This window comes from Taurulus bubalis (genome assembly GCF_910589615.1).
Source record: "Taurulus bubalis genome assembly, chromosome: 6".
NCBI lineage: Eukaryota > Metazoa > Chordata > Actinopteri > Perciformes > Cottidae > Taurulus > Taurulus bubalis.
In genome coordinates this window covers 13,745,938-13,770,640 of record NC_136594.1, presented here as the reverse complement: position 1 = coordinate 13,770,640, position 24,703 = coordinate 13,745,938, and the positions used below count along the sequence as shown (strand labels likewise).

The 24,703-nt window shown below is 39.8% G+C and overlaps 4 protein-coding genes across 4 annotated transcripts; 3 read left to right on the top strand and 1 right to left on the bottom strand.

Moving 5' to 3' along the window:
- Positions 1-741: 741 nt before the first annotated feature.
- On the top strand, positions 742-1,668 carry sp6 (Sp6 transcription factor; the record flags this gene model as incomplete). Its single annotated transcript, XM_079220085.1, has 1 exon — positions 742-1,668. One exon carries the CDS (start codon positions 742-744, stop codon positions 1,666-1,668), a length of 927 nt encoding a protein of 308 aa, XP_079076211.1.
- Positions 1,669-4,500: 2,832 nt separating this feature from the next.
- Positions 4,501-8,221, top strand: cwc25 (CWC25 spliceosome associated protein homolog). Its single transcript, XM_079219135.1, has 9 exons — positions 4,501-4,606; positions 5,312-5,484; positions 5,580-5,816; positions 5,904-5,973; positions 6,224-6,372; positions 6,467-6,539; positions 6,660-6,865; positions 7,340-7,507; positions 7,690-8,221. Exons 1-9 carry the CDS (start codon positions 4,589-4,591, stop codon positions 7,799-7,801), a joined length of 1,206 nt encoding a protein of 401 aa, XP_079075261.1. The 5' UTR covers positions 4,501-4,588; the 3' UTR covers positions 7,802-8,221.
- A 444-nt stretch (positions 8,222-8,665) lies between these two features.
- On the top strand, positions 8,666-11,461 carry psmb3 (proteasome 20S subunit beta 3). The gene is made up of 6 exons (XM_079219710.1): positions 8,666-8,773; positions 9,829-10,013; positions 10,290-10,397; positions 10,547-10,724; positions 11,112-11,206; positions 11,300-11,461. The coding sequence occupies exons 1-6, from the start codon at positions 8,771-8,773 to the stop codon at positions 11,346-11,348; spliced, it is 618 nt and encodes a 205-aa protein (XP_079075836.1). The 5' UTR covers positions 8,666-8,770; the 3' UTR covers positions 11,349-11,461.
- A 774-nt stretch (positions 11,462-12,235) lies between these two features.
- LOC306738188 (phosphatidylinositol 5-phosphate 4-kinase type-2 beta-like) lies at positions 12,236-22,626 on the bottom strand. Its single transcript, XM_079220015.1, has 10 exons — positions 22,151-22,626; positions 19,193-19,290; positions 17,891-17,987; positions 17,645-17,797; positions 17,167-17,313; positions 16,168-16,206; positions 15,598-15,711; positions 15,018-15,279; positions 14,104-14,207; positions 12,236-13,385 (listed from the first exon to the last, which is right to left on the bottom strand). Exons 1-10 carry the CDS (start codon positions 22,292-22,294, stop codon positions 13,305-13,307), a joined length of 1,239 nt encoding a protein of 412 aa, XP_079076141.1. The 5' UTR covers positions 22,295-22,626; the 3' UTR covers positions 12,236-13,304.
- Between the last annotated feature and the right edge of the window lie 2,077 nt (positions 22,627-24,703).

Sequence of the window (24,703 nt, the reverse complement as noted above, 5' to 3'; positions counted from 1 at the left end):
AGGTTCCCCTGTCTGCCAGGTTTCACAAACCTCAGAGACGTACAAATAGACTTTGGCCTGCAGCCATACCTCCCTGGAACTTCTTCTTTTTACCAAACTGCTCTCCTGTCAACACTCCCCTTCACTCTCGTCCCTCCCCCCAATCTCACCAGCATTTATTCCCCCCCACGCTCCCCTGCTGCCTTTGCCTCTGTACAGGGCCAATGATGTTGTTTTCTTTACGCTTGTCTTTGACTGTCCTCCATGGGAAGTACCTGGCAGCGGATGCATGTGGCAGGCTTCTGCCTGGACACGTCTGTCTCCCCCTCTCTTCTGCCTCCTCGGCCACGCAGCGTGAGAACTGCAGTATCCATGGCAATGAAGGCGGTGTGCTCAGGGTTTAAATGTTGTCGACAGGAAGATTTAGGCCCGAATGTCTCACTTCTGAAGTTCAGAAACGTTAGATCAGCAGAAGCCAAGTCATTTCAAAGCTTTTTCAGAATGGGGAAAAAATGACCTCAAAGCTTCAAAGTCATTGCAGGTGGTTAAGTGAAGTCACTGAGAAAATACAACAGAGTGAGAAAGGCTGAGTTGATACCAGATTTGAAGACATAACAGTTTGTCTCTTCTTTCTTTCTGCAGGTTTTTTTTATGCATCACCATCCTACCGTATGCTAATCTGCTCAGTGTTACTCAGAAAATAGTAAACACTTTGAGCAGGACGACCTCATAAGCAGTCTTGCACCTGCACCAGCTTCTCTCATGGCCCACCCTTACGAGCCTTGGTTACGGACAGCACCACCAAGTGGCAGCCCAGAAGACATGAACATCCCCTCCTGGTGGGACCTCCACAGGGACGTCCAATCAGGGAGCTGGATAGACCTGCAGACAGGGCAAGGTGTCGGCTTGCCTTCAGTAAATCCAGGGAGCTCCATGGGTTTGCAGCACTCTTTAGGGCCCTACGGATCTGACCCGCAGCTGTGCACCCTGCCTCCAGCTCAACTCGCTCCAGCCTCGCACTCATCTCACCTCTTCCCCCAGGATGGCTTCAAGATGGAGCCACTGGCCCCTGAAATGCTACAGCAAGAACCATTCTCCCTGGAAGAACCACAGGAGGTCGCCGTCTCAGTCCGCCCCAAGCCCCAGCGCCGCTCCTCTTCCAGAGGCGGCGGCCAGGCCGCGTGTCGCTGCCCTAACTGCGTCCATGCTGAACAGCTGGGCCAGAGCCCTGACGACAGTAGGAGGAAGCACATGCACAACTGCCACATCCCCGGTTGCGGCAAAGCATACGCCAAGACCTCCCATCTGAAGGCTCACCTGCGATGGCACAGCGGGGACCGGCCGTTTGTCTGCAACTGGCTCTTCTGCGGCAAGAGATTCACACGCTCTGATGAACTGCAGCGACACCTTCAGACACACACCGGTGCTAAGAAGTTCAGCTGCTCATTATGCCCGAGAGTGTTTATGCGTAATGACCACCTGGCCAAGCACATGCGCACACACGAGTCCCCACCAGGACCTGGGGAGGAGAGGGTAAATGGAGATGGGAGGATGGATAAGGGCTTTGATACACCTAAACCTCCTCAGTCCTCCTCCAATGTGTCTGCGTCTGACACCTCAGAGCCTCCGCTGAAGCTGAAATGTGAGACAGACCCCTCAGTCTCAGGCGTGACAGGGCAGTCGGGCTAATTTCATCACTTTCAGAAGATTTTTATTGCAGTTAAAGTGTGAACATGTGTTCCCCTCTCTGTCATTAAGGAGTCATAGTTTTACAATAGAATAGAGAATAGAAAAAAGGTTTGGAAGAACTTCCTCTGAGGGAAGTTTTATGGAACAGAGAGAGTATGTGTCTGTGGTCCTGTGAATTTATCAACTGGGCTAACTCAGTGATAATTGAAATGTTATAGCACACAGAAAAAAAGGAATTTGACTTATTCTGTGGATACAACTTTACTCTGTTTACTTCAAATGGAAGGTGGCTGAAGCATTACTGCTTGAGCTTCAAATTCCAGTAGACCAAGAGGCTGGGATGAGATTACCTGAAGGTGGCTTGTTAACTTGTTTACAATGAAGTTAATCAAATGTGTTACTGGAAGCTTTGGAGAAATGTTTGACTCCAACACAGTTTAATATAACAATTTAAAGGGCAGCATGCTTTTGAATGGAGAAAAGAGACACTGACACTTAGTTTTTGTCTCAAACTATCACCATATGTGTGTAGCCTACTGTGCAAGTTGTGATAAGACACTGGAATATAATACAGAATTTTGTAATTTTTAAAAGGTGATTAGCCATTTGGAAGGTTGAAGGTTCATGCCACAAAACTGTGTGTGCATGTTAGTATGCAATAATTAAAATAGTAGGTATACAACAAACACAATGAAAGTACAGCTGACAATAATGCTGTACTGTGGCTGCACGCCATTTTGTTGATAATATTATATATAATAAATACAAATGGAAATTCCATGCACTACAATGGTTCATATTTACCAAAGAATTGTGCGTGGTTATGATGGTAAAACACTTATTAATGAGAATAATAATACAGTTATAGAATGTGAACTTTGGGTTTTGGTTACCAGAAGGACCACAACAATGCAAATAAACAGGAATTAAGTGTGATGATGATGTGAAAAGAGTAAACGAATAATTGAACCTAAAAATGAAAAGTGGTCAGAGCCGCTGAGGACATATTGTGATGCCCTCCACCTCTGGCGTGTAAGAACAAGAAAGAAAGCTGAGCTGCATGATCACCAAAGCTGGACAAGGAGAAAAACTGATGCATCATTCAAATGGATCGTTTTCCTTCAAACACGGCCATCACTACAGGCTGCTGGTGCAGCTGAATGAAACTCAGTTGGTTGTTTACTACAGTGGCATCTGCAGTCACAAGATGTAAAGCTGCACGAATCAGAATTTTAATATTAACAATGGAAAAAATGTGCCTGAGTGATGAACTCTCATCATTCAACTCAGCGTTACTGAGTACACTATGTTTTAGGGTATTTAAGATTGTTTTGTTTTTCAGGCCTGCAACTTTACCAATCTTTACACAGTCAAAGTTGTATATACAGTTAGTTCTGCTGCCATCAAGTGGCCAAAAAGAAGCTTTTGATAGCCCAAACACGCAACATACATCTTAAAAGAGTGATTATGAAATTCATGCCTGAAAAGGTTCATGCGGTGGTTGAAGCAGTAGGTTGTCCTACCAATACTATCCAGGTGTACCTCATTAAGTGGGTTTATACAGTTCTTCTAAATATCATCCGCTTGATAACCATTTACATGTCTGATCAAGCTTCAGTCCCAATCATCAACAGACAATGGGTGAAGGGCTTGTTGCTCAACACATTTAATTAACAGCTGTTGGTGTGTCTGCAGTTTTTCCATGTTCACAGACACTCAACTCATTCAACAACTCTTTTTTTTCTTTCTACATTTCTCTGGATTAGCATGCATAGAAGGATTGTTCACATTGTAGTTAATGGAAGAAAAATCAGTTTTACAACACAATCATCATAATTTGTTTAGTTTACTTGTTTGGAATAGTTAACTTTTCATAATCAATAATATGTGATCAATAGTTCTGAAGCAAGCAGTGTAGACAGCTTTACAGTTTAAAACACTATTAGGATATATACACTAAGCTGAGATTTCTATATATTTAGGGAGCTTGCATTATTGGATGCTCACAATTGCTGTATTTATATATAGGAGATAAGAAATGGAAGACTGTGCTTAAACTTTAGTCAATTATGTTGTATTGACTATTTATATTATTTCTAATAATAGAAATAGTCTTCTTTTATGTTGGTCAGTAGAACAAAATGGAAAACTTTGTTTGAATTTTTTGATGTAGTGAATGTTTAGTTGACTGTAATAAATAAGTTCTAAAACTTTTAATAAGTTAATTATCATGGTGTTATAACTTGTATTTAATCTATTACTGTCCTTTAAATAAATAAAAACTATATTCTGTGTCCATGTTGAACATGTTTTTTTAATTAAAGATGTGCTAATTGTCAATTGTTTTTTGCAGTTTAATTTGTACTCAAACACAACAGCATTACTATTATTATCATTATTATCATCATCAGTAATAGTAGTAGTAGCAGCAGAATAACAACAAGTATGTTGGATTTCTTTTAGAGCATTTAAATGTTTGTATCATAAATCAGATATTACAGTGAGGATGGTTTTCTACACAATTAGATGTGGCGTTAAAGTTGAAAACCTAAGGATGATCCAGACAGTTTGTGCAACTAATTAACCACCATCAAAACACGTACATTTACATAACATTCATTTTTACAAATTGCGACCATAACAACGAGAAAGTCATCATATCCATCATATCGCTGACTGTTTATTCCGGTTTATTTTCGACGAAGACGCTGTAACGTCGGGAGCTGACGACAGGCGTTTGAAGGCACCACGAGTTGGAACCGGAAGTGGAATTATACTGAACAGGAAATACACAAAACACACAAGCCCCAGTGGCTCCATTTTCTTGAAAGCGTTGAACTTTCGTTGTTCCACTTTTTATAGTATAAACAGATTTGTCTTTTTCCATTTATTGCTGGATTGAATCGACTAATATTCCAAGATGGGGGGCGGCGATTTGGTAAGTACGAGCAATCTCATCCAGAACAGGCGCTTTCTGTTCAGAGACTGTTGATATCACACTCCATTCAGAACATGGGTGTTTAAAGACGTTCCCTCGCTTACTGTTGTCTACATAGCTGTTACAACATAAGGGGTTGCCTACTGGGGATAGTTACGAGCCACAATTCAGTTCAGCAATACTCACTTTAACTTTGGTCTTATTCTTTTAGTGTAATAGCTTTTGCAAATGCTAATAGCAAGTAGCGTAGCGGCTAGTTTGTGTTAGCTTAAGGTCAACTGACTGAGCCTCTAAAACAGTTGACTTTATTATCCATGTGTATGTTAGCACAAGGCCAACGGTACCGTGTGTGTGCGCGCGCGCGTGTGTGTGTGTGTGTATATATGTGTGTGTATATATATATATATATATATATATATATGTACATACACACGTTAGTCGCAAAAGAAGCACCACTCGTGTAACGCTAGATCAAATGACAAATTCCGAAAAAGGTTGTGTTAGATGACAGAGCAAAGTGTAAAACTTAATATTTCTGTTGAACTATTCAGTTTCACAATAAAGTATTTCCACACTTAATGTACCAGAATATGATATTGTATCAGGTAGATCATTATGACTGCATGTATTTGTCTGTTATAGTCAGTCTACGTGAATAAAGGCACAGTTCAGCTAATAAATGTCATCACTCTTGTCTTCTGTCAGAACTTGAAAAAGAGCTGGCATCCCCAGACTATGAAAAATATTGAACGTGTTTGGAAAGCTGAACAGAAACACGAGGCTGAAGTCAAGAAGATTGAGGAGCTCCAGAAAGAGCTGAAAGATGAACGAGCTCGAGAAGAAATAACCAGATTTGCACAGGAATCCGGTTCCATCAAGTTAGTTCTCTGATATTTTCATGAAAATAAATTTGTGGTTTAAGACACACACAAAAGTAGTGTCTAAATCAGAATATCTTGTTTTATGATGACAGGAAGAAGGATGACCGCCTGGACTGGATGTACCAGGGCCCTGCTGGTCAGATCTCCAGAGAGGAGTATCTTCTGGGACGTTCCATTGACAAGCAGATCACCGACCAATACGAGGAGCAAGAGAGCGGTCCATCAACTGAGACTGGCCTCCTGCCTGGGTCCATTTTCAACCCCAGCACTCCTGCCTCAAACCTCGACCTGGCTGCCAAGATCAGGGAAGATCCCCTGTTTGAAATTAGGTTAGTATGTCCATTATCTTTTGTAATTTGTTATAAAAATGCCACAAGTTGCAATTGTTTAATTTATGTTTTGTTGATTTTCTGAAGGAAACGTGAGGAAGAAAAGAAGAGAGAAGTTTTGAGTAATCCGGTGAAGATGAAGAAAATCAAAGAAATGGTAAAGTTACTATTACTATTTTTTAATATTAATATTACTATTTTTTCTTCATATGTTGACTTTCATATTATGGTTATTTTACTGTAAATAACCAATTAACTCATGTCTGATATTTACATGTATTTTCCTTCTTCGCAACTTTCAGCAAAGTTCACACTAGCTTTATTATCAGAAACAACTGCATGTGTGTTTGAAAGTGGTACAGTGTCAGGAGGGGGAGATTATCATGTATCATTTATTTCTCTCACAGCTGCGCCATAATCTCAATTTAGAAAAGAAAAAGAAGAGGAAGAAGGGAAAAAAAGAGAAGAAGGGAGACAAAGAGAGAAGAAAGGAGAAGAAGCATAAGAGAAGGAGTTCAAGTTCCAACTCGGGTGAGGAAGACGAGAAAAAATACAGGTATGTAAGAAGATTGTTAATGAAAAACTATATGTGCTAAACCAGCAAAGCACACTTAAAATGCAAACAAATATTATCTTTTATTTATTTTAAGGTCACATTCCCGAGATGAATTTTCAGCAGATACCAAACATCGTTCCCATCATCATCCAGGCTATGGCCTACAGGTTAGTAAGCAGGAAGGCAGTATTTCATTATACCCATATTATTTATTTTTCAGGTTCAATTATGAATCTTGCTCTGGACCAGAACCCTTAAATCCTAACCATTTAAGTCTTCCCTCAAAGGTCCCAGATGGCAGACATCACAAGTCCTCAGCTCCCTCCAATCACTCAGGGCACCGCGGGAGGAGCCGCTCCCAGTCGCCACAAAAGAACAACAGGGAAAGCCACCACAACTCTTCTTCCTCACACAGAGGCGACAAGAAGGTTGAGCCCGGAGTTTCCAGCCAACAGGGAGCGCGTTACCAGAGACCGAGGCACCCTGTGTCCAAGTAAGACTTCGCAGGGCTCCAGAGCATTATTATAATTTAGTCCGATTAAGAGTCATTACCTGCTTGCTTCTAGAAGTATGTCAACTATTGTTCAAATATGTGCTGATAATGACAAGTCACCCATTCCTCATTAAAATACAATGTTGGAGTTTCCCTTATTATTCAGACTTAAATCCACTATCATGTGCTGCCATGGTATATATCCCTCTCTCTAACTTTATACATATTTTGCAGAATAACTGCTTTGAGTTATTCTCCTCGGGTATATTCAAATTGTAAGTAAATTTGCCATACAACAGTTGGATAGTTGGATAATTTATGTCAAGTTACTCCACTTTTTAATGTTATTAACTATGGGTTAAGCATGATTTTAAAAAAGAAGAGAAAAAGACGTTTTTCAGAGCATTGTCTTAATCACCACCCACACTGAATGGATTCCAGTCATTTTCTCATGTTTGTTTCTGTCTGATGTAGGAAGCTCTCTTCAGATGAGCTAGAGCGAAAGAGGCGGGAGATGATGGACGAGGCCAAGCAGAGGGATGAGGACAGGGAGAATAATGTGAAGAGATACAAGAAGCAAGAAGAGCAGGAAAAGCAGCGAGAACTAAATGTCAAGTATGACCGCCATGCTGGTTTCATTCAGTAAGTTTCTGAGTAACTATGACAGAGATAATCAGAGGGTGTGACACACATTACTATTATTGTTATCATTATAATTAAGTCTTAGATCCACAAATAAAGTAATCCTGATGTCTCTTCAGTTTTCACCTTTCTTGCATGCTTACATTTTTAGCTCCAGTAACACTCACCTTTCCCTCTTGCAGTAACATGAAGCTGGACAGTGCTGCAAGCTCTTCCGTAGAGGACAGAGTGAAGAGGAACATCCACTCCATTCAGAGGACTGCAGCCTCCCTGGACAACTTCATGAAGAGATGAAAACACAATACATGTATAATACAGATGATCTAAATGAAAAGGCTTGGCAAGAGTATGCCACCCACTCCTTCATCTGTCTCTTTAATGTATTGAAGCAGATGTGCATGTATTAATGCATTGGGTTGTGGTAAGCCTCATAAGTTCAACCAAGGAACTACTGCCTCTAAACCTACCAGTTGCTTTTATTTTGAAAAGTATTTTCCAAAATGGGTAACATAATTTACATTTCAGACTTTAATGGTTGATCTGTTCTAGTTACTTTCTTAAAAGCCAATACCCTTTTAATATTCATGTAATCAGAAAATTGTACAGTATGTTTTGATTTTACAGTATAATAGGGCCTGCTTTTAAGGTTTTTGTAATATATGTTTGTTACTTAGTGTTGTTACTCATGTGAGTGACAAATGGAATAAAATCATTGTTTCCACTCTGGCGTTATTATACCGATAAATGAAACACACCATCAAACATAAACTTGCCCAAATATTCACATCAACACTCTTTATCGATGGAACAATTTAGTTTCACGCAATGTAAATGAGTGTCTCATGACTACAACTACACTATATCCGAGTTTAATTGCTCCAAATTACTTGATGGAAACGCACACTTTTTTGTGTGCAAAATGTAAAATATTCACTAAAATACGCTTGACAATTGAATGGAAACAGTACTAGTGACAATCAAGTTTTAAAAGGCATCTTTAAAAATTGAAAGACACCTCCCGGTTTTAATTTCACTTTAACACGACTCAAACAAACTATGCACGCACCGTTCGCCCTTTGTCGATGTCCTCCAATGAAAGCAGCGCTTTCCACCGGCACGATGACGTAGAGAATCATGCTACTCTGATTCTGTGTTTCTAAATCGTGTAGTCACTCTTGAAAGCCAACGAGCTATTCATAATAGTCGAGAAGAAGTGGAGTTTGCAAGTCCTAGCATTTAGGAATATACCGCAACGTCTTCACGATGGTAAGAACGCCATTTATCAGATCATATGCCAATAGTTTTGAGATAACATCGTTGAATTAACCAGTTAATAAGGCTCATAGTTACAAGCTAATGTTCGTAGCTAACAGTTAGCGCATACACATCTCTAGCATGCTCAGTGAATTTAACGCTCGCTTATAATACTCTGGAAACAGATGTAACGCGTAGTGACTATGAAGTTACAATAATTTATGATAATGTAATTGGTTGGCTAATGATACAGAATAATACATTGTTATAGTAGATAGCTAAATAACGTTACTTGGTTTATCGGCTAGCTAGCTAGTTACCTAACATAATGTTGGCTGCACACGAGCTAGGGTTTAGTTTGAAACAGTCCCGGTGGCTGTCCTTAATTAACTTTAAAGATATTTTAATTGTATGCCCGGGGTAAAAGTTGTAGGTTAGTTCGTTTTTTTGTCAACGTCAGCTAACTTTGATTGGACAGTGTCATGTTTAATACAAGGTAAAGCTACTGTCACAACAGTGACAACCCAGTAACGACGTTTTCCACATAATAATCAGTGCATTTAGAAATGTCTCACGCGTGATAACTACACCTTTTTTATTTTACAATTACTTCTTTTGTTCGTTCACATTACAGTTTGTTATTTTAAAGTATTTCTACATGATTACATACGTGGGTTTGACATAACCCTGATTAATTAAAAGGTATTTTGAGGACAAAAATATATTCATATTAATTGTATAACAGACATGGGCCGACATCATATATTTACAGTATTTTTAGAAATACCTCAGTCCTGTGGTTTAGGTTCTTATTTCTTTTTGATTATTGTATTGTTAAGTCTTTTCACCTTAGAGAGTAATACCTCAATTCTTAATTATGTTTATGGTCGATTGAAAAATGTTTATCAAATTGACTGATGGAGCCGAAATTAACATAATTAATTTGTTTTGGCCAAAAATTGACAATACATTGATTCATCACGATGGTTGCTGATTTTGTCACTTGATTAATACATGTTTCTATTTATCATTTACACTCTGACTTACTTATGTCCTTCTTCATCCAGTCTATTATGTCCTATAATGGAGGGGCTGTCATGGCCATGCGGGGGAAGAACTGTGTGGCAATAGCAGCAGACCGAAGATTTGGCATTCAGGCTCAGATGGTCACCACGGATTTCCAGAAGATCTTCCCCATGGGAGATAAGCTGTACATCGGGCTGGCTGGACTGGCCACTGATGTTCAGACAGTGTGAGTGTGGTTAACCTTCATGTCTTTCTCTCAAAGTGGCAAAACAATTATTTAACCCCCTGGGTATGATGATGACCCATATGCAAAATTACTTTGACTACTTTCAGATCTTATGTATTGGTATAACTAAGTATTAAGGGGAAACTGTGGTACTATGTGTTTAGTCGCGGCTAGGAAATATGTTAAATTTGCTTTCTTTGTTATTTAAAAAAAAAAAAAAAGTATCATCCGTTGTAAAATGTCTCAGGAACGATAATGTCTTTGCATTTTGTGTAGATCTCAGAGGCTGAAATTCAGACTGAACCTGTATGAGCTGAAGGAGGGTCGCCAGATCAAGCCCAAGACCTTCATGAGCATGGTGTCCAACCTGTTGTATGAAAAGAGGTGAGAGCACCAAAGTTAATATAGACCCATTTTAGAGTCAACAAGACCTATGTCCAACTTAAAAGCTGCAGACAGACGGCATGCTATTGGCATACGTTCTTGCATAGAAGGTACAATAATATATGGGCAATATGTGCTTTTCTCATTAGATTTGGGCCATACTTCATCGAGCCTGTGATCGCCGGACTTGATCCCAAAACCAAAGAGCCATTCATCTGCTCCTTGGATTTGATTGGCTGCCCCATGGTGACAGAAGACTTTGTTGTCAGTGGCACCTGCTCAGAGCAGATGTACGGCATGTGTGAATCTTTGTGGGAGCCAGACATGGTAAGTAGTGTGTGAAGGTTGAGGTCACTGTTAAGTCTGTAGGTTCCTTGCTGGACATGTAAATGCAGTTACTACTAGCTTCCATTCGTGCTATTGGTAAATTGTCAGCTCTAACTTTTAGAGCAGATATTTATAAGATCAGAATGGTGTTTTTACACAACTGGCAATTTCAACACAAAGTTCAATTTAGGAGTAGAAATCTGCTGCCTTTTATTATATGGATATCTATTGTCTGTTTATTCCATTTGCAGTGTAGAGGCTAGTTTTTAGAAACATACCTCCTTTTGTACATTATGAGGTCTACCTGGAATTCAGTCATTCTGGCCACAGGTATTCTTCAGTTAAACATTCACGAGTGTTTATTTGAGAATGTGTTCGATCATGCAGGAACCAGAGGACCTGTTTGAGACCATCTCACAGGCGATGCTGAATGCAGTTGATAGAGATGCAGTGTCTGGTATGGGAGTCGTTGTACATGTCATGTAAGTACAGTAATAAGTACAATAATGCACAGGTGAGGGTTAGGGGGGATGACTCGTTTGCAGGGATTGACAGTTGTTGCTTTTCTCTTGCAGTGAGAAAGACAAAGTCACCACACGAACCCTGAAAGCCAGGATGGACTAGAGCTTCTGTTTCTCTGCACACTTGACCAACACAAATGTTTTGTATAAAAATAAACAATGCTTGTTCTGTCTTTTTTCTTCAATAAATAAATGAACATAGGTTTAAACAATGAACTTGAGTGATGTTTTTGGTGGAAGAAATTGCACTAAAGTGGCACTACTTATCAGATCTTTGATTCACGTTACATATGGTGTGAGCCTAATTCGCCGGTCCTGCACCAAACCAAAATGTGCTTGGCAACTAAAATGTAAATTAAGACTACATCAGCAAGATTGGCTGACCTGAAGATACTCAAACCTTTATGACAGCTAGCTTGGACTGTACACCAGTTTGAAAAATAATAGTGAGATTACAGAAACCATTAACTGTTATCAACATGTCACATTGCAAGTAGCATCAGATCCAACAATGAAGCTATGATTTTACATTCTTTCAACAAAAAGCCTGAAAGGGCCGGTCCTTATGTCAACTGAAACCTCAGACCAGGCAGTGGATGAAAATGCTTTGGCCTGAAAATAATATCCCTACCAAGTTGCATTATGGGAAGTGTTGAATACTGCAGTTTGAGTTTAAATCATAGTTTCTTTTAAAAATCTCTCGGGAATCCCGAAGTCTATGGAAGTACAATAAGAAAACAAACATTCTCTTTTTATATAATTTGTCACAATAACCTTAACTCTGTTCAGTGAACTGTTATTGCTTAATGAGATGAGAAAGCCTCACTCCGGGGCCACTTACTAGCCTTTTCAAAAGTTTTTAACTGCATCTCAGTCCGCCTTCGTAGATTGAGTTTTGTCAGTTGCCATGGAGATAACTCGGTTATCTTGTGACCTAAATACAAATATTGTCAAATAGTGAGGTTCAGTTACTAAAAAAAAAAAGCAAAACAAGATAAAACTCCCTTTAATATGCAATGAATCATTTTCAAGTAACCTTTTTTTTTTTCTTCTAATGTCTGTTGGTAACAAAACAATACTGTATACAAACACAAAATTGCTACATTAATGTAAACAAGATATAAAAATGATCCTTATGGTAATAAAACAAGTATTTTCTGCAGAATTCCCCTTTTTATGTGAATTTCTTTTCTTAGACCAACCTCCACCAAGCTCACGGCTAAAATGTCAAAAATATTCAAAAACAATATGGCAACGTAACATTCAAACACCAATTTTTTTCCTTTTTTTTGTCATAACACTCAGATGCTAAGTTCAGTGGTTTGATGTTTCAATTTACTGGTGGAGTCTCATGTACACATCAGCCATGCATTTTTGATATTGCATTAATTTACTTAATACACCATTATATATTAAAGTGTTTATCTCCTGTTGTTCCAATTTGTCAGCAGTGCTTTTGATTCTTTTGTTGGTACTGTGAGAGAAGCCTGATGGCAACTTTAAAAGTGTTTGTCATGCAATCTGACCATTCAGCATCTGTGCAAGTTGTTTACATCTGTGTGTGTATTTGTGTCTAATATAAATGAGAAGAACAACAACGACATGAACAGAAACCAAAGAGACTGTACTGACGGACTGTTAACTGCTGAAGCTGACACACTTGTTCAAGGCATTAGTGAGACAGTTTCCGTGCTGGCGTGAAGAGTAACAAGGTGTCTGAGGAGAACTGGGAGGAAGATTTTTTTTTTTTTTTTTTTTTTCAAAAGAACAGGGAGATTATCGGGATGTCATTCCGAATTCAGTGAGTGGTTTCATGAGTTTTTGCAGTCAGCTAGTAGATGAGGGAGCCGGGGAGTTGGTGGTGGTGGGGTGTTTGTGTGGGACAGTGTAACAGGCGGTGTGCATCCTTCCTGCCAGACTCGTGCTGGCTGTGGGAGGACACTGGTAGTTTTTTTTTTATTCTAGAGAGACAGGGGGAAGATGGAAGGAGAAGAGAAATAAGTGCGTGGCATTTGACAGATCTATGACAGGAAGTGACTGGCTGGACTGGGAGATGAGTCTATGATAAGATGTTGGACATGAACTCGTAGAATCGTTTTGAGTACTGCTCCGGGTTCACCGTCGATATTTCGGCCCCTGCCTAAAAAACACCAAAAAAAAAGGTAACAAAATTAGATAGATGGAGCGAAGAACATGCAATATAAGAACATGAATACTTTTGATGTCCTCATATTTTATATGTTATATGAAGTAAAATGCTCTTTCAGGGGCCGTATGACCCCTGATAATAAGAATAGATCCTTAAAATGCAATTCATGGTTATGAAACCCACACAAATGAGGAAATTTGATACATTTTTACTTATTTGTGGTATTGTTTATTAATGGTCATTTTTGTCTCCCCATTCAGCCAATCACATTCTTCCAGTCTCCCTGGGCAAGGTCAGCAACCAAAATGTAGCATCTAAATCCTGTTAGCTAAAGCATCAATATTGTTTAAGTTATTCTGAATCAAAAACTAGATGCTGCTGCTGAAATAAATACAACTTGCAAATACCTTTTATTACGTCATATTTAACGTATTAAACATATAAAACGTATGAAAAAGGAATTAACAATGAATTAAGATAAAACTGTTAATATGAAAAAAAGAATGACGAAAAACATATATTATTGTATTGAGTTCAATATGAAAGGATTTAATAAAGATAAACATATTCATAATGCCTTATTTAATATATATATATATATACATACATACATACATACATACATACATACACACACACATATACATACACACGTAAACTGAATGTGTTGCCACAGAGGGATGGATCATGATGCAGTACTGACACTCACCCCGTGTTTCACAGTTTTGGCAGCATGTGCAGCTTTTTTCTTTGCGTCATAGTGTGTGAGGATGTCGATGATAGCCATGAAATATACCTCCTTCTTCACAGCACCTAGCACAAGAACACATAACAAGGTTTTACTTTCACCTGAAATTAGATATTAACGGCTGTTCTGTGAGACACATTTCTACTATTGTATGGGGACGGCCGCTTAGACTGTCTACTCCAAAAGAGTTGCGAATTTTCGCAACGTTTTTTTGCCTGATTTCAGTCGCTCGACTTTATGTGGTTAATTCGCTTTTTCGCTGCGGAAAGGGGGCGCGGCTTATCTCTGTGGCTTTACTCCATGAAAACAGTTACTATTTCCGCCATTCACCATTGAAATAACTACTAGTTCTGCTTTATACTGGTTGTGGAAGTCCCACAAACGTTGGAACATCAAACGCCCCCGTGTCTGGGTTCATAATATTATCCGTAGTCCCACACAGCTCCGACTCCTCCAGGACGAGTGTCTGAATGAAGCCGCTTCCAGCGCTCCTTCAGATGGACCAGCAGCAGTTTGATTCAGCGACAGCAAGACGGCGGTGACGACGGGCAGAGCTTCTCAACGCTGATTGGCTTTCGCAACTCGGCGTCGGGAGAATCTTTCGCCCGAGTTGAAATATTTTTTTTCCTCGCAACCATTCCCGTTTGTTCATTGACTTTATATGTAATCTACTCGCGCAAATATTTCACAACTCTTTTGGTGTGAACGCACCATTAGTTTTGAGTGCTCTTAATCAAACTGAATCCATTTTTTAAAATCAAGATAATGCTTATTTTCTTCTTCCTTTACAGACAAGTTGTCATCTAATTAGCTGGCAATGCTTCATTTAAAGCTAAGTTAAGTGATTCAGATGGATATCAAAAGGCGACCCTCACTGTCGTGGCTCTTGAGTGCGTAAACGTCCACAGAGGCGTCAAACTCCCCAGGGCCGAAGAATCCTCCACAGTTCAGAGGGTTTCCGGGGCTGTCGGGAGGCGTGCCGAAGGAGCCGGTGAGCACGCCTCCGCCCATCCCGTCATTCTCGTACTCATCCTCCTCTCCCACGCCCTCCACATCCATCTCCTCCTGCTCTGCCCGGTCCACATCATGGATTCCCACCAGGAGACTGTAGTCCATGATCTTTAGGGTTGCCAGGAACTGACACACAGACACACAGACACACACACACACAGACACACACACACACAGACACACACACACACACACACACACACACAATTGTAACAGCTGCATTTGTTTTCAGCATTTTTCAAGAGGCAGTATATTTCACAACATTCAAAGTCTCAGACATTTCCAAAAAACGCCAGTGTTGAAAAGCCTTACATTTGACAATTGTCAATGCTCGATGAAACCGCCACAAAAGTATTGAGGTTTGATAATCATCTGTACCCAAACTAATCAAATAATAAATAATAATACAAAAAGCCTATATGAAAACCTGAACCCGTTTCTTACCTCGACGTCACGTTTTAGCTTCTCCAAAAAGTACTTCTTGTTGTCATCTCCTATCTCCAGCTTCTGGCCTTCATTCAGGAAGTCGTTGTCTTTAAAAGTTGGGAGTTCTTTTGCCTGAACAGGGATTAAGTATTTAATTATCACACAGTAGCAGATGATTAGAGGTCACATGCAATACACAGATACTACTGATAAGTGTTACAATTACACAATCATAAATGTAATATTATAACAAATACATAGAGATAAGATCTAAATAAATGGTCTTTCAAAAAATGTATGGTTTCAAAGGATAGATAAAGTCTCATTCCAACAAATCAGAGTGCATAGTCGTCTACTAACATTTCTCAGAACTCTACAGCGCATACTAACAAACAAAACAAGTACAACAGAGTATTACACACTGACCACATGAGGCCAGTGCAAAATGGTCCTAATAGAATAAATCTGATTACTTAAAACTTGCTTAATTTAGATGTCATTTGACAAGTTTGTCTGTGGGGTGAGCTAAGGGCGTTTATATTTGTCCCATCATGTCAGCAGCCGTCACTGCACAGAAATAAAACGCACCTTCTCCTTGTCGCTGGCTTCCCTTGAGACCGTAGAACCCTGTAAATGAGAGAAAATAAGAATAAAAATAAAGTTCATTGAAAGCAGCTCAAGATACATCAGAGGCATTGCTGCATTTTACCCACTTTATCTCAGACAGGGTCTTTTCAAACTGTCAATATTGGAGCGGTAAGGTGGTTTTCTCCAGAGAATACATGGCAGGAGAAGAGGCTTATGCTATGAAGCATTTTTTTTAGGATCGCCGTAATATTCAGCACAAACCCGGAATTCTTTATAGATGAGCTGGATTTGTAATCTTCTGCAAATTCCGCCATGAGAGTGTAAACCTTTTCCTTTTTAAATCCAACGACATGTCCATTTTCCTCATCCTGCATAGTCACGGCAAAATCAGGTGTTTGAGCAATAAACTACTATAATTATAAAAACAAAATAAACTCTCCAAAAATGGCAGTGCCCTGACTACTTTGAATTAAATCATTTTCCCCTTTTTTTTCTCATCACCAAAAATCAAAAGATATTTAAGTCACAACGGTATAAACAGAGAAAGCTGCAATGAGCTAATGTTTAGCATTTCTGCTTGACTAATCAACAAATTGTTTGAGCAGTAAAATTAAATCAAAAGCTCATCTCCACCAATTATTCCTTACCTAATTTCATTTTCTACTCGGCATTATTTTTCATGTTATGTTGTTCTCTTTTTTAAATGTTTTGCTTGCTCATTATAAATTACATTGTATACACGTTTTCCCTCAGAGGAGAGTCCTTTCACATGTCAGACATTGCTTCAAATAAATTGAGACTGTATTTATACATGTTTACTTAATTGAATGAATTCAAGGAGTGGTTATAGATGTAAAGAGAGACGCAGATGTTGTTGCAAAAATGTGTGACGCAAGTCTGTGCTGAGAGTATTCAGTAGTACGTTTGTGAGGTTTATCCTGGAAAGATCTTTTTATGCGATACATGTTGGCGTAGTGTAGGAACCCAACATGTCTGTACCTTCAGGTCATATTTGCGGTGTACAGTGAGGCGATAGCTGAATACATTCCGGGTCACCACCATGTATGTCTCCACCCCGTCCACGGTTAGCCTGTACATGCCCAGGAACTGTGGGAGCAGCGTGTTGCCATGACACTCCACTATAAACTGGAGACATTCAAGGGAGGAGCACAGAGAGTGTGGGAGTAAGGAATCAAATATACAATATGAAAACTGATTAAAACTGGACAAAGCACTGCTCTACAGTCATATCATTTCAACACTTCTGCATCATTTACATGCATGAGTAACTTTAGAATAGCACATCTTAAATTATTTTCACAGACTGAGGATCCTAAATGTCTCCTAAACTCCATCTATACAAACAGTAAACATTTAGATTAAATAACCAATACTCATACCCAACATCTCAGCACATTACAGATATCTAACATATTTGATTCCGTCTGTCTCGTGTGGTAGAACAAGAGACTTCTACCTGGTGATATTTCTTAAGGATGTTGTGCATCTCAGCAATATCCTCGCTGGACACGGTTTTAATTACAAAGCGGTGGTCGTAACTGGACAAGAAGCGATTGCCGAAGCGACCCTGGGAGTCGCTGTTGAGTGGGGCGCTCCTTGTTAGAGAGTTCTGCCAAAAAAATTAAATAAAATCCAGTTATATTCTTAAGTCAAAGTAGAAATTTCCAAGTGTGTTTGTATCCTCTGAGCAGGAGTGGCTTACCTGGTAGTCCTGGTCATCAATGCAGAACCTCTCCCTCAGGTTTCTGAACACCATGGGACAGTACTCTTTGAACTTAAAGCGACTAGGCAGGTTTTCTCTGACAAGTAAAAGACACAAACAGTCAGTACAGCAAACAGGAGCTCAAGAGGCTCATTACTGAAGACGAGGATGATAAAGCAAAATGTTGAATGTTGGCTTTATTTCTGCGATCGTGTGCAAAGACAATAACACAATTCAGAATTGACATTTACAGGTTTAAGTTTATTTTTCAAATGCATTTGTTCTACTTTTAGATGCTGCCTATTTGCAGGATGAGAACATTTTAAAGAGCATAAAATAGTAAAGTAAACATTGAGCATTTTAATCAACTCCTCATTTAAATGTATGACATTCAGTTTCACGACCCAGATCCCAAATCGTGTGTAAAGTCACTTTACGGAACTTACATCCACACCACCAACTCAAAATCTTATACACTCCAAAACAATTATAGAGCTAAAATGTGAAACGCAATGAAATTCAATTAAAATTATGTTCAATTTCGTATCATATTTTTTCCGAGAACAGATTTGGGTTGCTGTTATTGTGGTTTGGTTTGCGTCTGGCTTTTAGCACTTTGATATGCATGTTCTCAAAGTAACTGTAAATTAGCAACAAAAAGACCAAACCATAGGTGCATTAATCAAAGAAGCTATGAGATTATCAAATGTGTAAAGAGAGCAGATACATTGTATGAACAAAAGGTGAGAATAGCCAATAGTGCTGTGATGAACACAGGCAATACTTTGGGTTGAAAATTACTAAATGCAATGCAACCTAATAGGACTCACCTTTGTGACAGACTTTGCTACGGTGACCAAGCTACCTCAGACTACAAACCGTACCGTTTATTTATTGTTCACATTATTTTGTCCACTCCTGCATACGGTTCAGGACCAAAAGGGTACATTTCCCTGATTATTGGAGGTCACCACACGCTACTCTCGACCTTACAATCTTAAAGAAGACAAAGATGCTACTATTCCATGAGGATGATTTGTATTGTAATGCTTAGTTAAGTCACTGCCACATTACGGTTGGTGATATTCATTCTGAATACAACATATTATGGCCATTCAGAGCAAGTCTCAATTTGTATTGTGATGGGATTGGATGAGTGCAAAAAATCTGTAGTTTGAGTGTTTGAGCGAAGAGTGGGAAAGTCGACTTTTAGGAGTTACATCAGGTGGTTTTAACTCTGCCGTTGGTTTGATTGTGCCTTTAACAGACTGAGCTGAAGTGCATAATCTTTGAAGCACCTACTTGTTAAATAGGTGGTTGTCCACTTTGATCTTACTGTAGGCTTTAAAGTCATCTGGCATCAGCATTACTGGTACAGGCACATTACTTAACTCGTTAACCTGGGGGAGAGAAGTGAGAAAGAGAGATCAGACAAGAGCCTGACAATGATGTTTCCACTTGATTAAGAAATCCAAGAAGCAATATTAAGTTTTGCGATTTCACGGTTTGAAGTTATGCTTAAAACAGACTCCTGCACGAAATAATCTGTTGTGCACTTCCAGCCAAACAAATCAAGATGTGCTTTAAACATCATATCATAAAAATACAACTGAGAAAAACATGCACAGCTGAACATTCTCATCATAAGAGCAGAGTTGTGAATACCTGCAACATGCTTCAGTATTCAAAAACAATATACAGTATATGGTCAATTACATGTGGCTCAATCATCAAAAATCTCTACGAGTGTCTACCAGCACAATCATTAACCCTGGGACCTAGGAGCATTTTTCTTGAAACCTCAATTATTTTAATTGCAATTAATAACATTATTACAATTTAAGAATGGGACCAAACAAAAATGCTGACTATGTAATTATCACATTTAACATAGCTAATAGAAAAAAATCAATTATTCATTCATCCAAAAACTCTTGGGAGAAAGAAAAAAAAACAGTTTTCTTGCTACTGCTTATAAACCCTCCGACTCTGATCTTATCTGCTGAAACTCATCCGGGGAAAAGCTCAAGCTGATGGACCTCCTTGTAGATTATTGAGTATACCACCATACATGGGAAATTGGAGGGAAATACTGAAGAAATACCACCTCAGGGAGAGCGTGGAGTCAAACAGCCTGTGAATAACTATGAAGTGATAACAGATAGATCAACTAAAATGGGGCAGTACACAGCGCTGGCAGTGCCGTTTGGCAATTTAATATATGTTCTTCTCATTTTGAAAGTCATCTCAAACTCCTGATGGTGCATTAATGTTAATGCAATTAAAATATGCTGACATTATAACAGCTGCTTGATACAATATTTAGTGAGCACACACTTACACACAGATTCCAAGCTTTAACTTCCCCATTCATAATAAAAACAACAACTACTATTTTTTTTAAAGATTTTTAAAGAGTAACTTTAAAAAGTAGGAAAATACGCAGTTTTTAACGTAAAGTTTTATATAAACACATTGTGTCCTTTGTAAAACATTAGATTCTGTTATCTTAAAGGTTTAATTGAATAATGCTGAATGGGCTCACTCAGTAAAATACAAACACTCCCTTAAAAACTTGAAGCTCTGATGAACCTCAGTGGGCAATTATTTATGGACATTAAAACAAAATTCGGAATATGTAGCATCAAACAGGGGGTGTACAACAGTACATCCTCTAACACTAACTGACCCGGTGTGGAAGTGAAGTCTTGCAGCATAACAGCAAGGACACCATCAAAAATGCATACAACTCCTGACTAGAAGAAGAGGACTTTGATGAGAAGTCTGTTTGATGTTTTGAATCGGCTTCCCACCCACACCTCAAATCACCAGGCCTGTGAGCTGCACCCACACGCCCACTGTCAAAGTTCACCCACTGAATACTGGAGATGCTGCAGTGATAACCAGATCATTAACTGCTTCCTTTTTTGCATTATATTGCCATCCCATTTCACAGGCTAGCTAGTGTTGGGAGTATGTCTTGCAGAAATCAGTGTGGTTTGATCCAGCTACTCAAACACATTCCCAGTGTCACATCTGCGGTGGCTGTTGTCAGAATGTGCTGTCTGGGCAGTTAACCACCTTTGAATTATTATCAATTACATACTGACAACATTAATGTTTGGAAGAGGAGTCAGTTTACCACCCACTACTGTACCTTCATCACAACAGCGGCAGTGCACTTTAACTAACATAAGGGAACCAAAAATAAAAAGTGAAAACTAATTTCACCCGACTGTGACAATAAATCACTGTCACATATAATCATAATCCAGGTAACAGCTGTGCCCTTTGATTCAGAGCAAATCAAAACTATCAGAACTATGTCCACCCTGGACATAGTTCTCACACCTGATAAGCTGCTTTACATGCTTCCATCCAACTGTGTCAGGGTGGGTGACAACACAGCTACTGTGTGCATTGTACATTAGGCAAACTGCAGGTGCAAACCAGCTCCATCCATCACTGGTGTCGAGTCTGCCCCTGCCTGTGCTTTACAAAGCCATGGGGCAGTCTCGGCCAAAAGTGAATGCGATATATTGTCTACTGATGACAACAAATTTCCCCTTGGGGATTAATAAAGTATATATTCATTCATTCATTTTAGGGGACAGTATGTGATGCAATAAACTGCAGCAGTTGGCACGCATGCACCGAGCATTGGAGCTACAAAAGCAAGCTCAGAGCAGGTATATTCAAACAATGAGCGGGCTGCTAGTGCTGCAGCCGTGGGGCTGAAAATCTGTGTAACCTGCTGCTCTCCGTAAGCCTGCCTGGCACACCCCTCCCACTCCATGCCTGCGCTACAGCCACCGCAGCTCACGACTTGGCTCCAAAACACTCCACCACCCCTGATCTATGATGGCAGATTGTTAACGCTACAATTTCAGCGAAACGAAAAAAGCACAACATGCCTTTTTTTTCTTCTCCAGATTTTCACTCCACAGCTGCAGAGACTTAAAACGTTAAATCCCTGCAACACGCACGCGTCAGGCAAAGCAAACCGCGGCTAGCTAGTGAGTTAGTCAGCTACAAACTGTGTGTCAACGACCAGCTCAATGCAGATATCTGTTCAAGCACGCTACGAAATACGTGGCGAATAACCACGAAATAAGACACCGAACAGGGCGCCTGAGAGCATCGCAGCCCGCCTGACAGATGAGGGCAGCTGGATAACGAGCTAGCAGGCGAGCTAAATCAAAACAGCAGCATAAACAAACCCGCTTACTGGCGACAACGAGACGTTTAACAGGAACTTACCGTATGGTTGACGCCCCACATTAAAACGCTGAGAATGGGCTCGCTTGCACGGAATAATTTCACTTTCTGTCCAATAAAATGCTTCTTTTTCGTCTTGGTTTTGCTCGCGCTGACGGGCGCTGCGCTGGTGCAGTTGGATGACATGTCTCGGGGATTCAGGGGACGCAAGACGGCGCTCGCTGTCGTTCAACACGCAACGCACAATTCGGAGAGTTAAGAGCTTTAAAACAAAACAAAATCTACAAGTGCATCGTGCTCGTCGTCCAACTCGCAGCGAGTCTCTGAGTCTTGGTTGGGAGTCAGCGGTAGAGCATTTTGCGCCCCGTCACCACCCTTCCTCCTCCCGAGCAGGCCGCGGTGGAGTCCAGAGAGAGAGCAGCTAGCCGGCCATCAGGCTACAGCGCAGCCGCTCTCCTAAAACCAGTGAGTGACCCGGAGAGGTGAACACACGCCGGGTAGCGCCTCTCCTTTTCCCGTTAGCGTGTGCCGCACACAACTGACGTGATGCTGTTTTACTTGTTGGTGAGTAATCCCATCATGATGCGCCTGAGATTGTTGTCAGTCACCAACCAGTTCGGGGTCTCCTCAAGATGGCGTCTGTGTGTTGGTCTTAACGGTCAACAGCGCACCCAGCAGGCCGCCGCGAGAACTACAGGGGTTCCCGCGCCTCAACATGGACCTGGACGAGGAGGGATGGGTTGTAGCCAGGGTGAGGAGGACTAAAGCACTGATACCAAGTCCGTCCATTTTAATTATTCACTTAAATGTTCAGTTATATTTTAAGCCAAGTCAATTAGCAAGATGAGAGTGGGAATGCTGGCGTTAAGAGTCTAAAAACATTTAAATATCACTGTAAAAACACCAGGTGTTGATTTGATTTACCAATGTTGTGGTTTAATCTCCCCCAGGTTGCTAAAAATAAATAAATACAGCAGACAAGAGTCCAGTATCCTCAATGATATACCCCTATATAACAGCTGTTGCACTGAAATATGTAACCTGTCAGATTGTGTGTCACTAGAGATTCAACTTCTAAAAAAAGTGGTGTTGGGTTGATCAAATATTGACAGGTGAGGTGTGAGTGCTTTACAAAAGACAAAATGATGATAACAGCTTATCTCTTGTTTCTATCTATAGTATTTGGAATCGGCCATGCATCTACGCTTTTAAAGATTTTACCACCACTATGTTTGATAACTGGTCACAATAAATGATGTCGCCAGTTAAAACTGTTGGCAGACTAGCTGAAATTCTTCAACGGGTCACCTGATGGTCCATAAGAACTCCTCATGGTTTCACATACAGATGGATGAGAAATTAGACATTATAATTTCAGTGAGATATGTCTTAGTTTACGTTAAAAAAAACCTAACCACAGAAAGTCGCCGAAAGATGTAAGGCCCACGCACAACGTATTTCCCCAAGGCCACAACCCCAGGTTCTGGTCTGACAGCATAGAGGCCGTAGGTACATTCATTCTGCATCATCAGCAATATTCTACAGAATTGCACACATTTCAAACGGTTCAATATGATGATATCGAGACATTTTGAGGGTAAACATAAACCAGATGAAGTTAGAAAGAAAATAGTGTTAATGACTAACTTTCTCACATGATTCTTCAAAGGGGTTAGTTAGGGTTATAGAAAAAAGTGTAAATAAATGTAAAGTCTGATTAGTCTTCTCCTTACTAACTGTTCATTGCCAATGGTTTCATCACTGTTTGATGATATGCTGAAATCGGAAATTGAAATGCAGACCCTCCACCAATTTTAGAAATAAAGCAAATTTTACTTATTCGTGCCACATTTGTGTGGAGCTGTGTCAAGTCTGACAAAATAAACTTGATGACGTCAATAGGGGCCGGTGGTGTCCTCAGGGTTATCTCAGCTTTAGCTTGGAGATTGCAAAAGAATGTAAAATAATCTGTTTAGCAAACAGGGGACATGAACAAGACAAGGGCAGGGTGTTTTTTAAGTCAGGACCTTTGCTTTAAATTAGACCAGTTGTTATTATTTTATAAATCTGTCACTTTTGAGTCCCACAACTTTATGGAAGACAATTAAATCAATGGAGTACTAAAACCTTAATACATATACACTACACAATGCACTCAGTTGTAATCTTACTTTTCTTTCAGAAGACCTCATATTCCAGACTGAACCATACAATTCCCTGTAGCATGTTTTTTCTTCATACCGTTGATGAAACGATTTTTTTCTAGTATTTCCTACTTCTCAAAGAACTATTCTGTGACAACATAATGTATTTGTTCCTATGGATTCTAGCATGCAATCACCATGTACCCCTGTGCACTGTTTTCCCTGTCAAATGTCCAGTCAGTCAGACAGCTTTTATCATAACACACTATGTTTACATCACTCATTCATTTTTGTAAGCTGATCCCAGGACTGTCACAAAAGCTCTGATGTTTTCTCCATGTTACCAAAGGGTATACTGATTCTTCATTAGTATATAGTATTGTGGGTTAAGCTGCTCTTTTACACTGTTGTTATATTCTTCTTCTTTTTTTTATGGATATGGGCTGCTTTT

Bases quoted from the DNA above. Each gene is read 5' to 3' on its own strand.
- cwc25 (XM_079219135.1), top strand. The intron at 5,485-5,579 runs GTTAGTTCTCTG...TTATGATGACAG, and splicing joins CAGGAATCCGGTTCCATCAA to GAAGAAGGATGACCGCCTGG. The intron at 5,817-5,903 runs GTTAGTATGTCC...GATTTTCTGAAG, and splicing joins GATCCCCTGTTTGAAATTAG to GAAACGTGAGGAAGAAAAGA.
- psmb3 (XM_079219710.1), top strand. The intron at 10,014-10,289 runs GTGAGTGTGGTT...CATTTTGTGTAG, and splicing joins GCCACTGATGTTCAGACAGT to ATCTCAGAGGCTGAAATTCA. The intron at 10,398-10,546 runs GTGAGAGCACCA...TTTTCTCATTAG, and splicing joins AACCTGTTGTATGAAAAGAG to ATTTGGGCCATACTTCATCG.
- LOC306738188 (XM_079220015.1), bottom strand. From the start codon at position 22,294: ATGTCATCCAACTGCACCAGCGCAGCGCCCGTCAGCGCGAGCAAAACC. The intron at 19,291-22,150 runs GTAAGTTCCTGT...TCTCTCCCCCAG, and splicing joins TGTGGGGCGTCAACCATACG to GTTAACGAGTTAAGTAATGT. The intron at 15,712-16,167 runs GTGCGTTTTATT...ATCCCTGTTCAG, and splicing joins AAGCCAGCGACAAGGAGAAG to GCAAAAGAACTCCCAACTTT.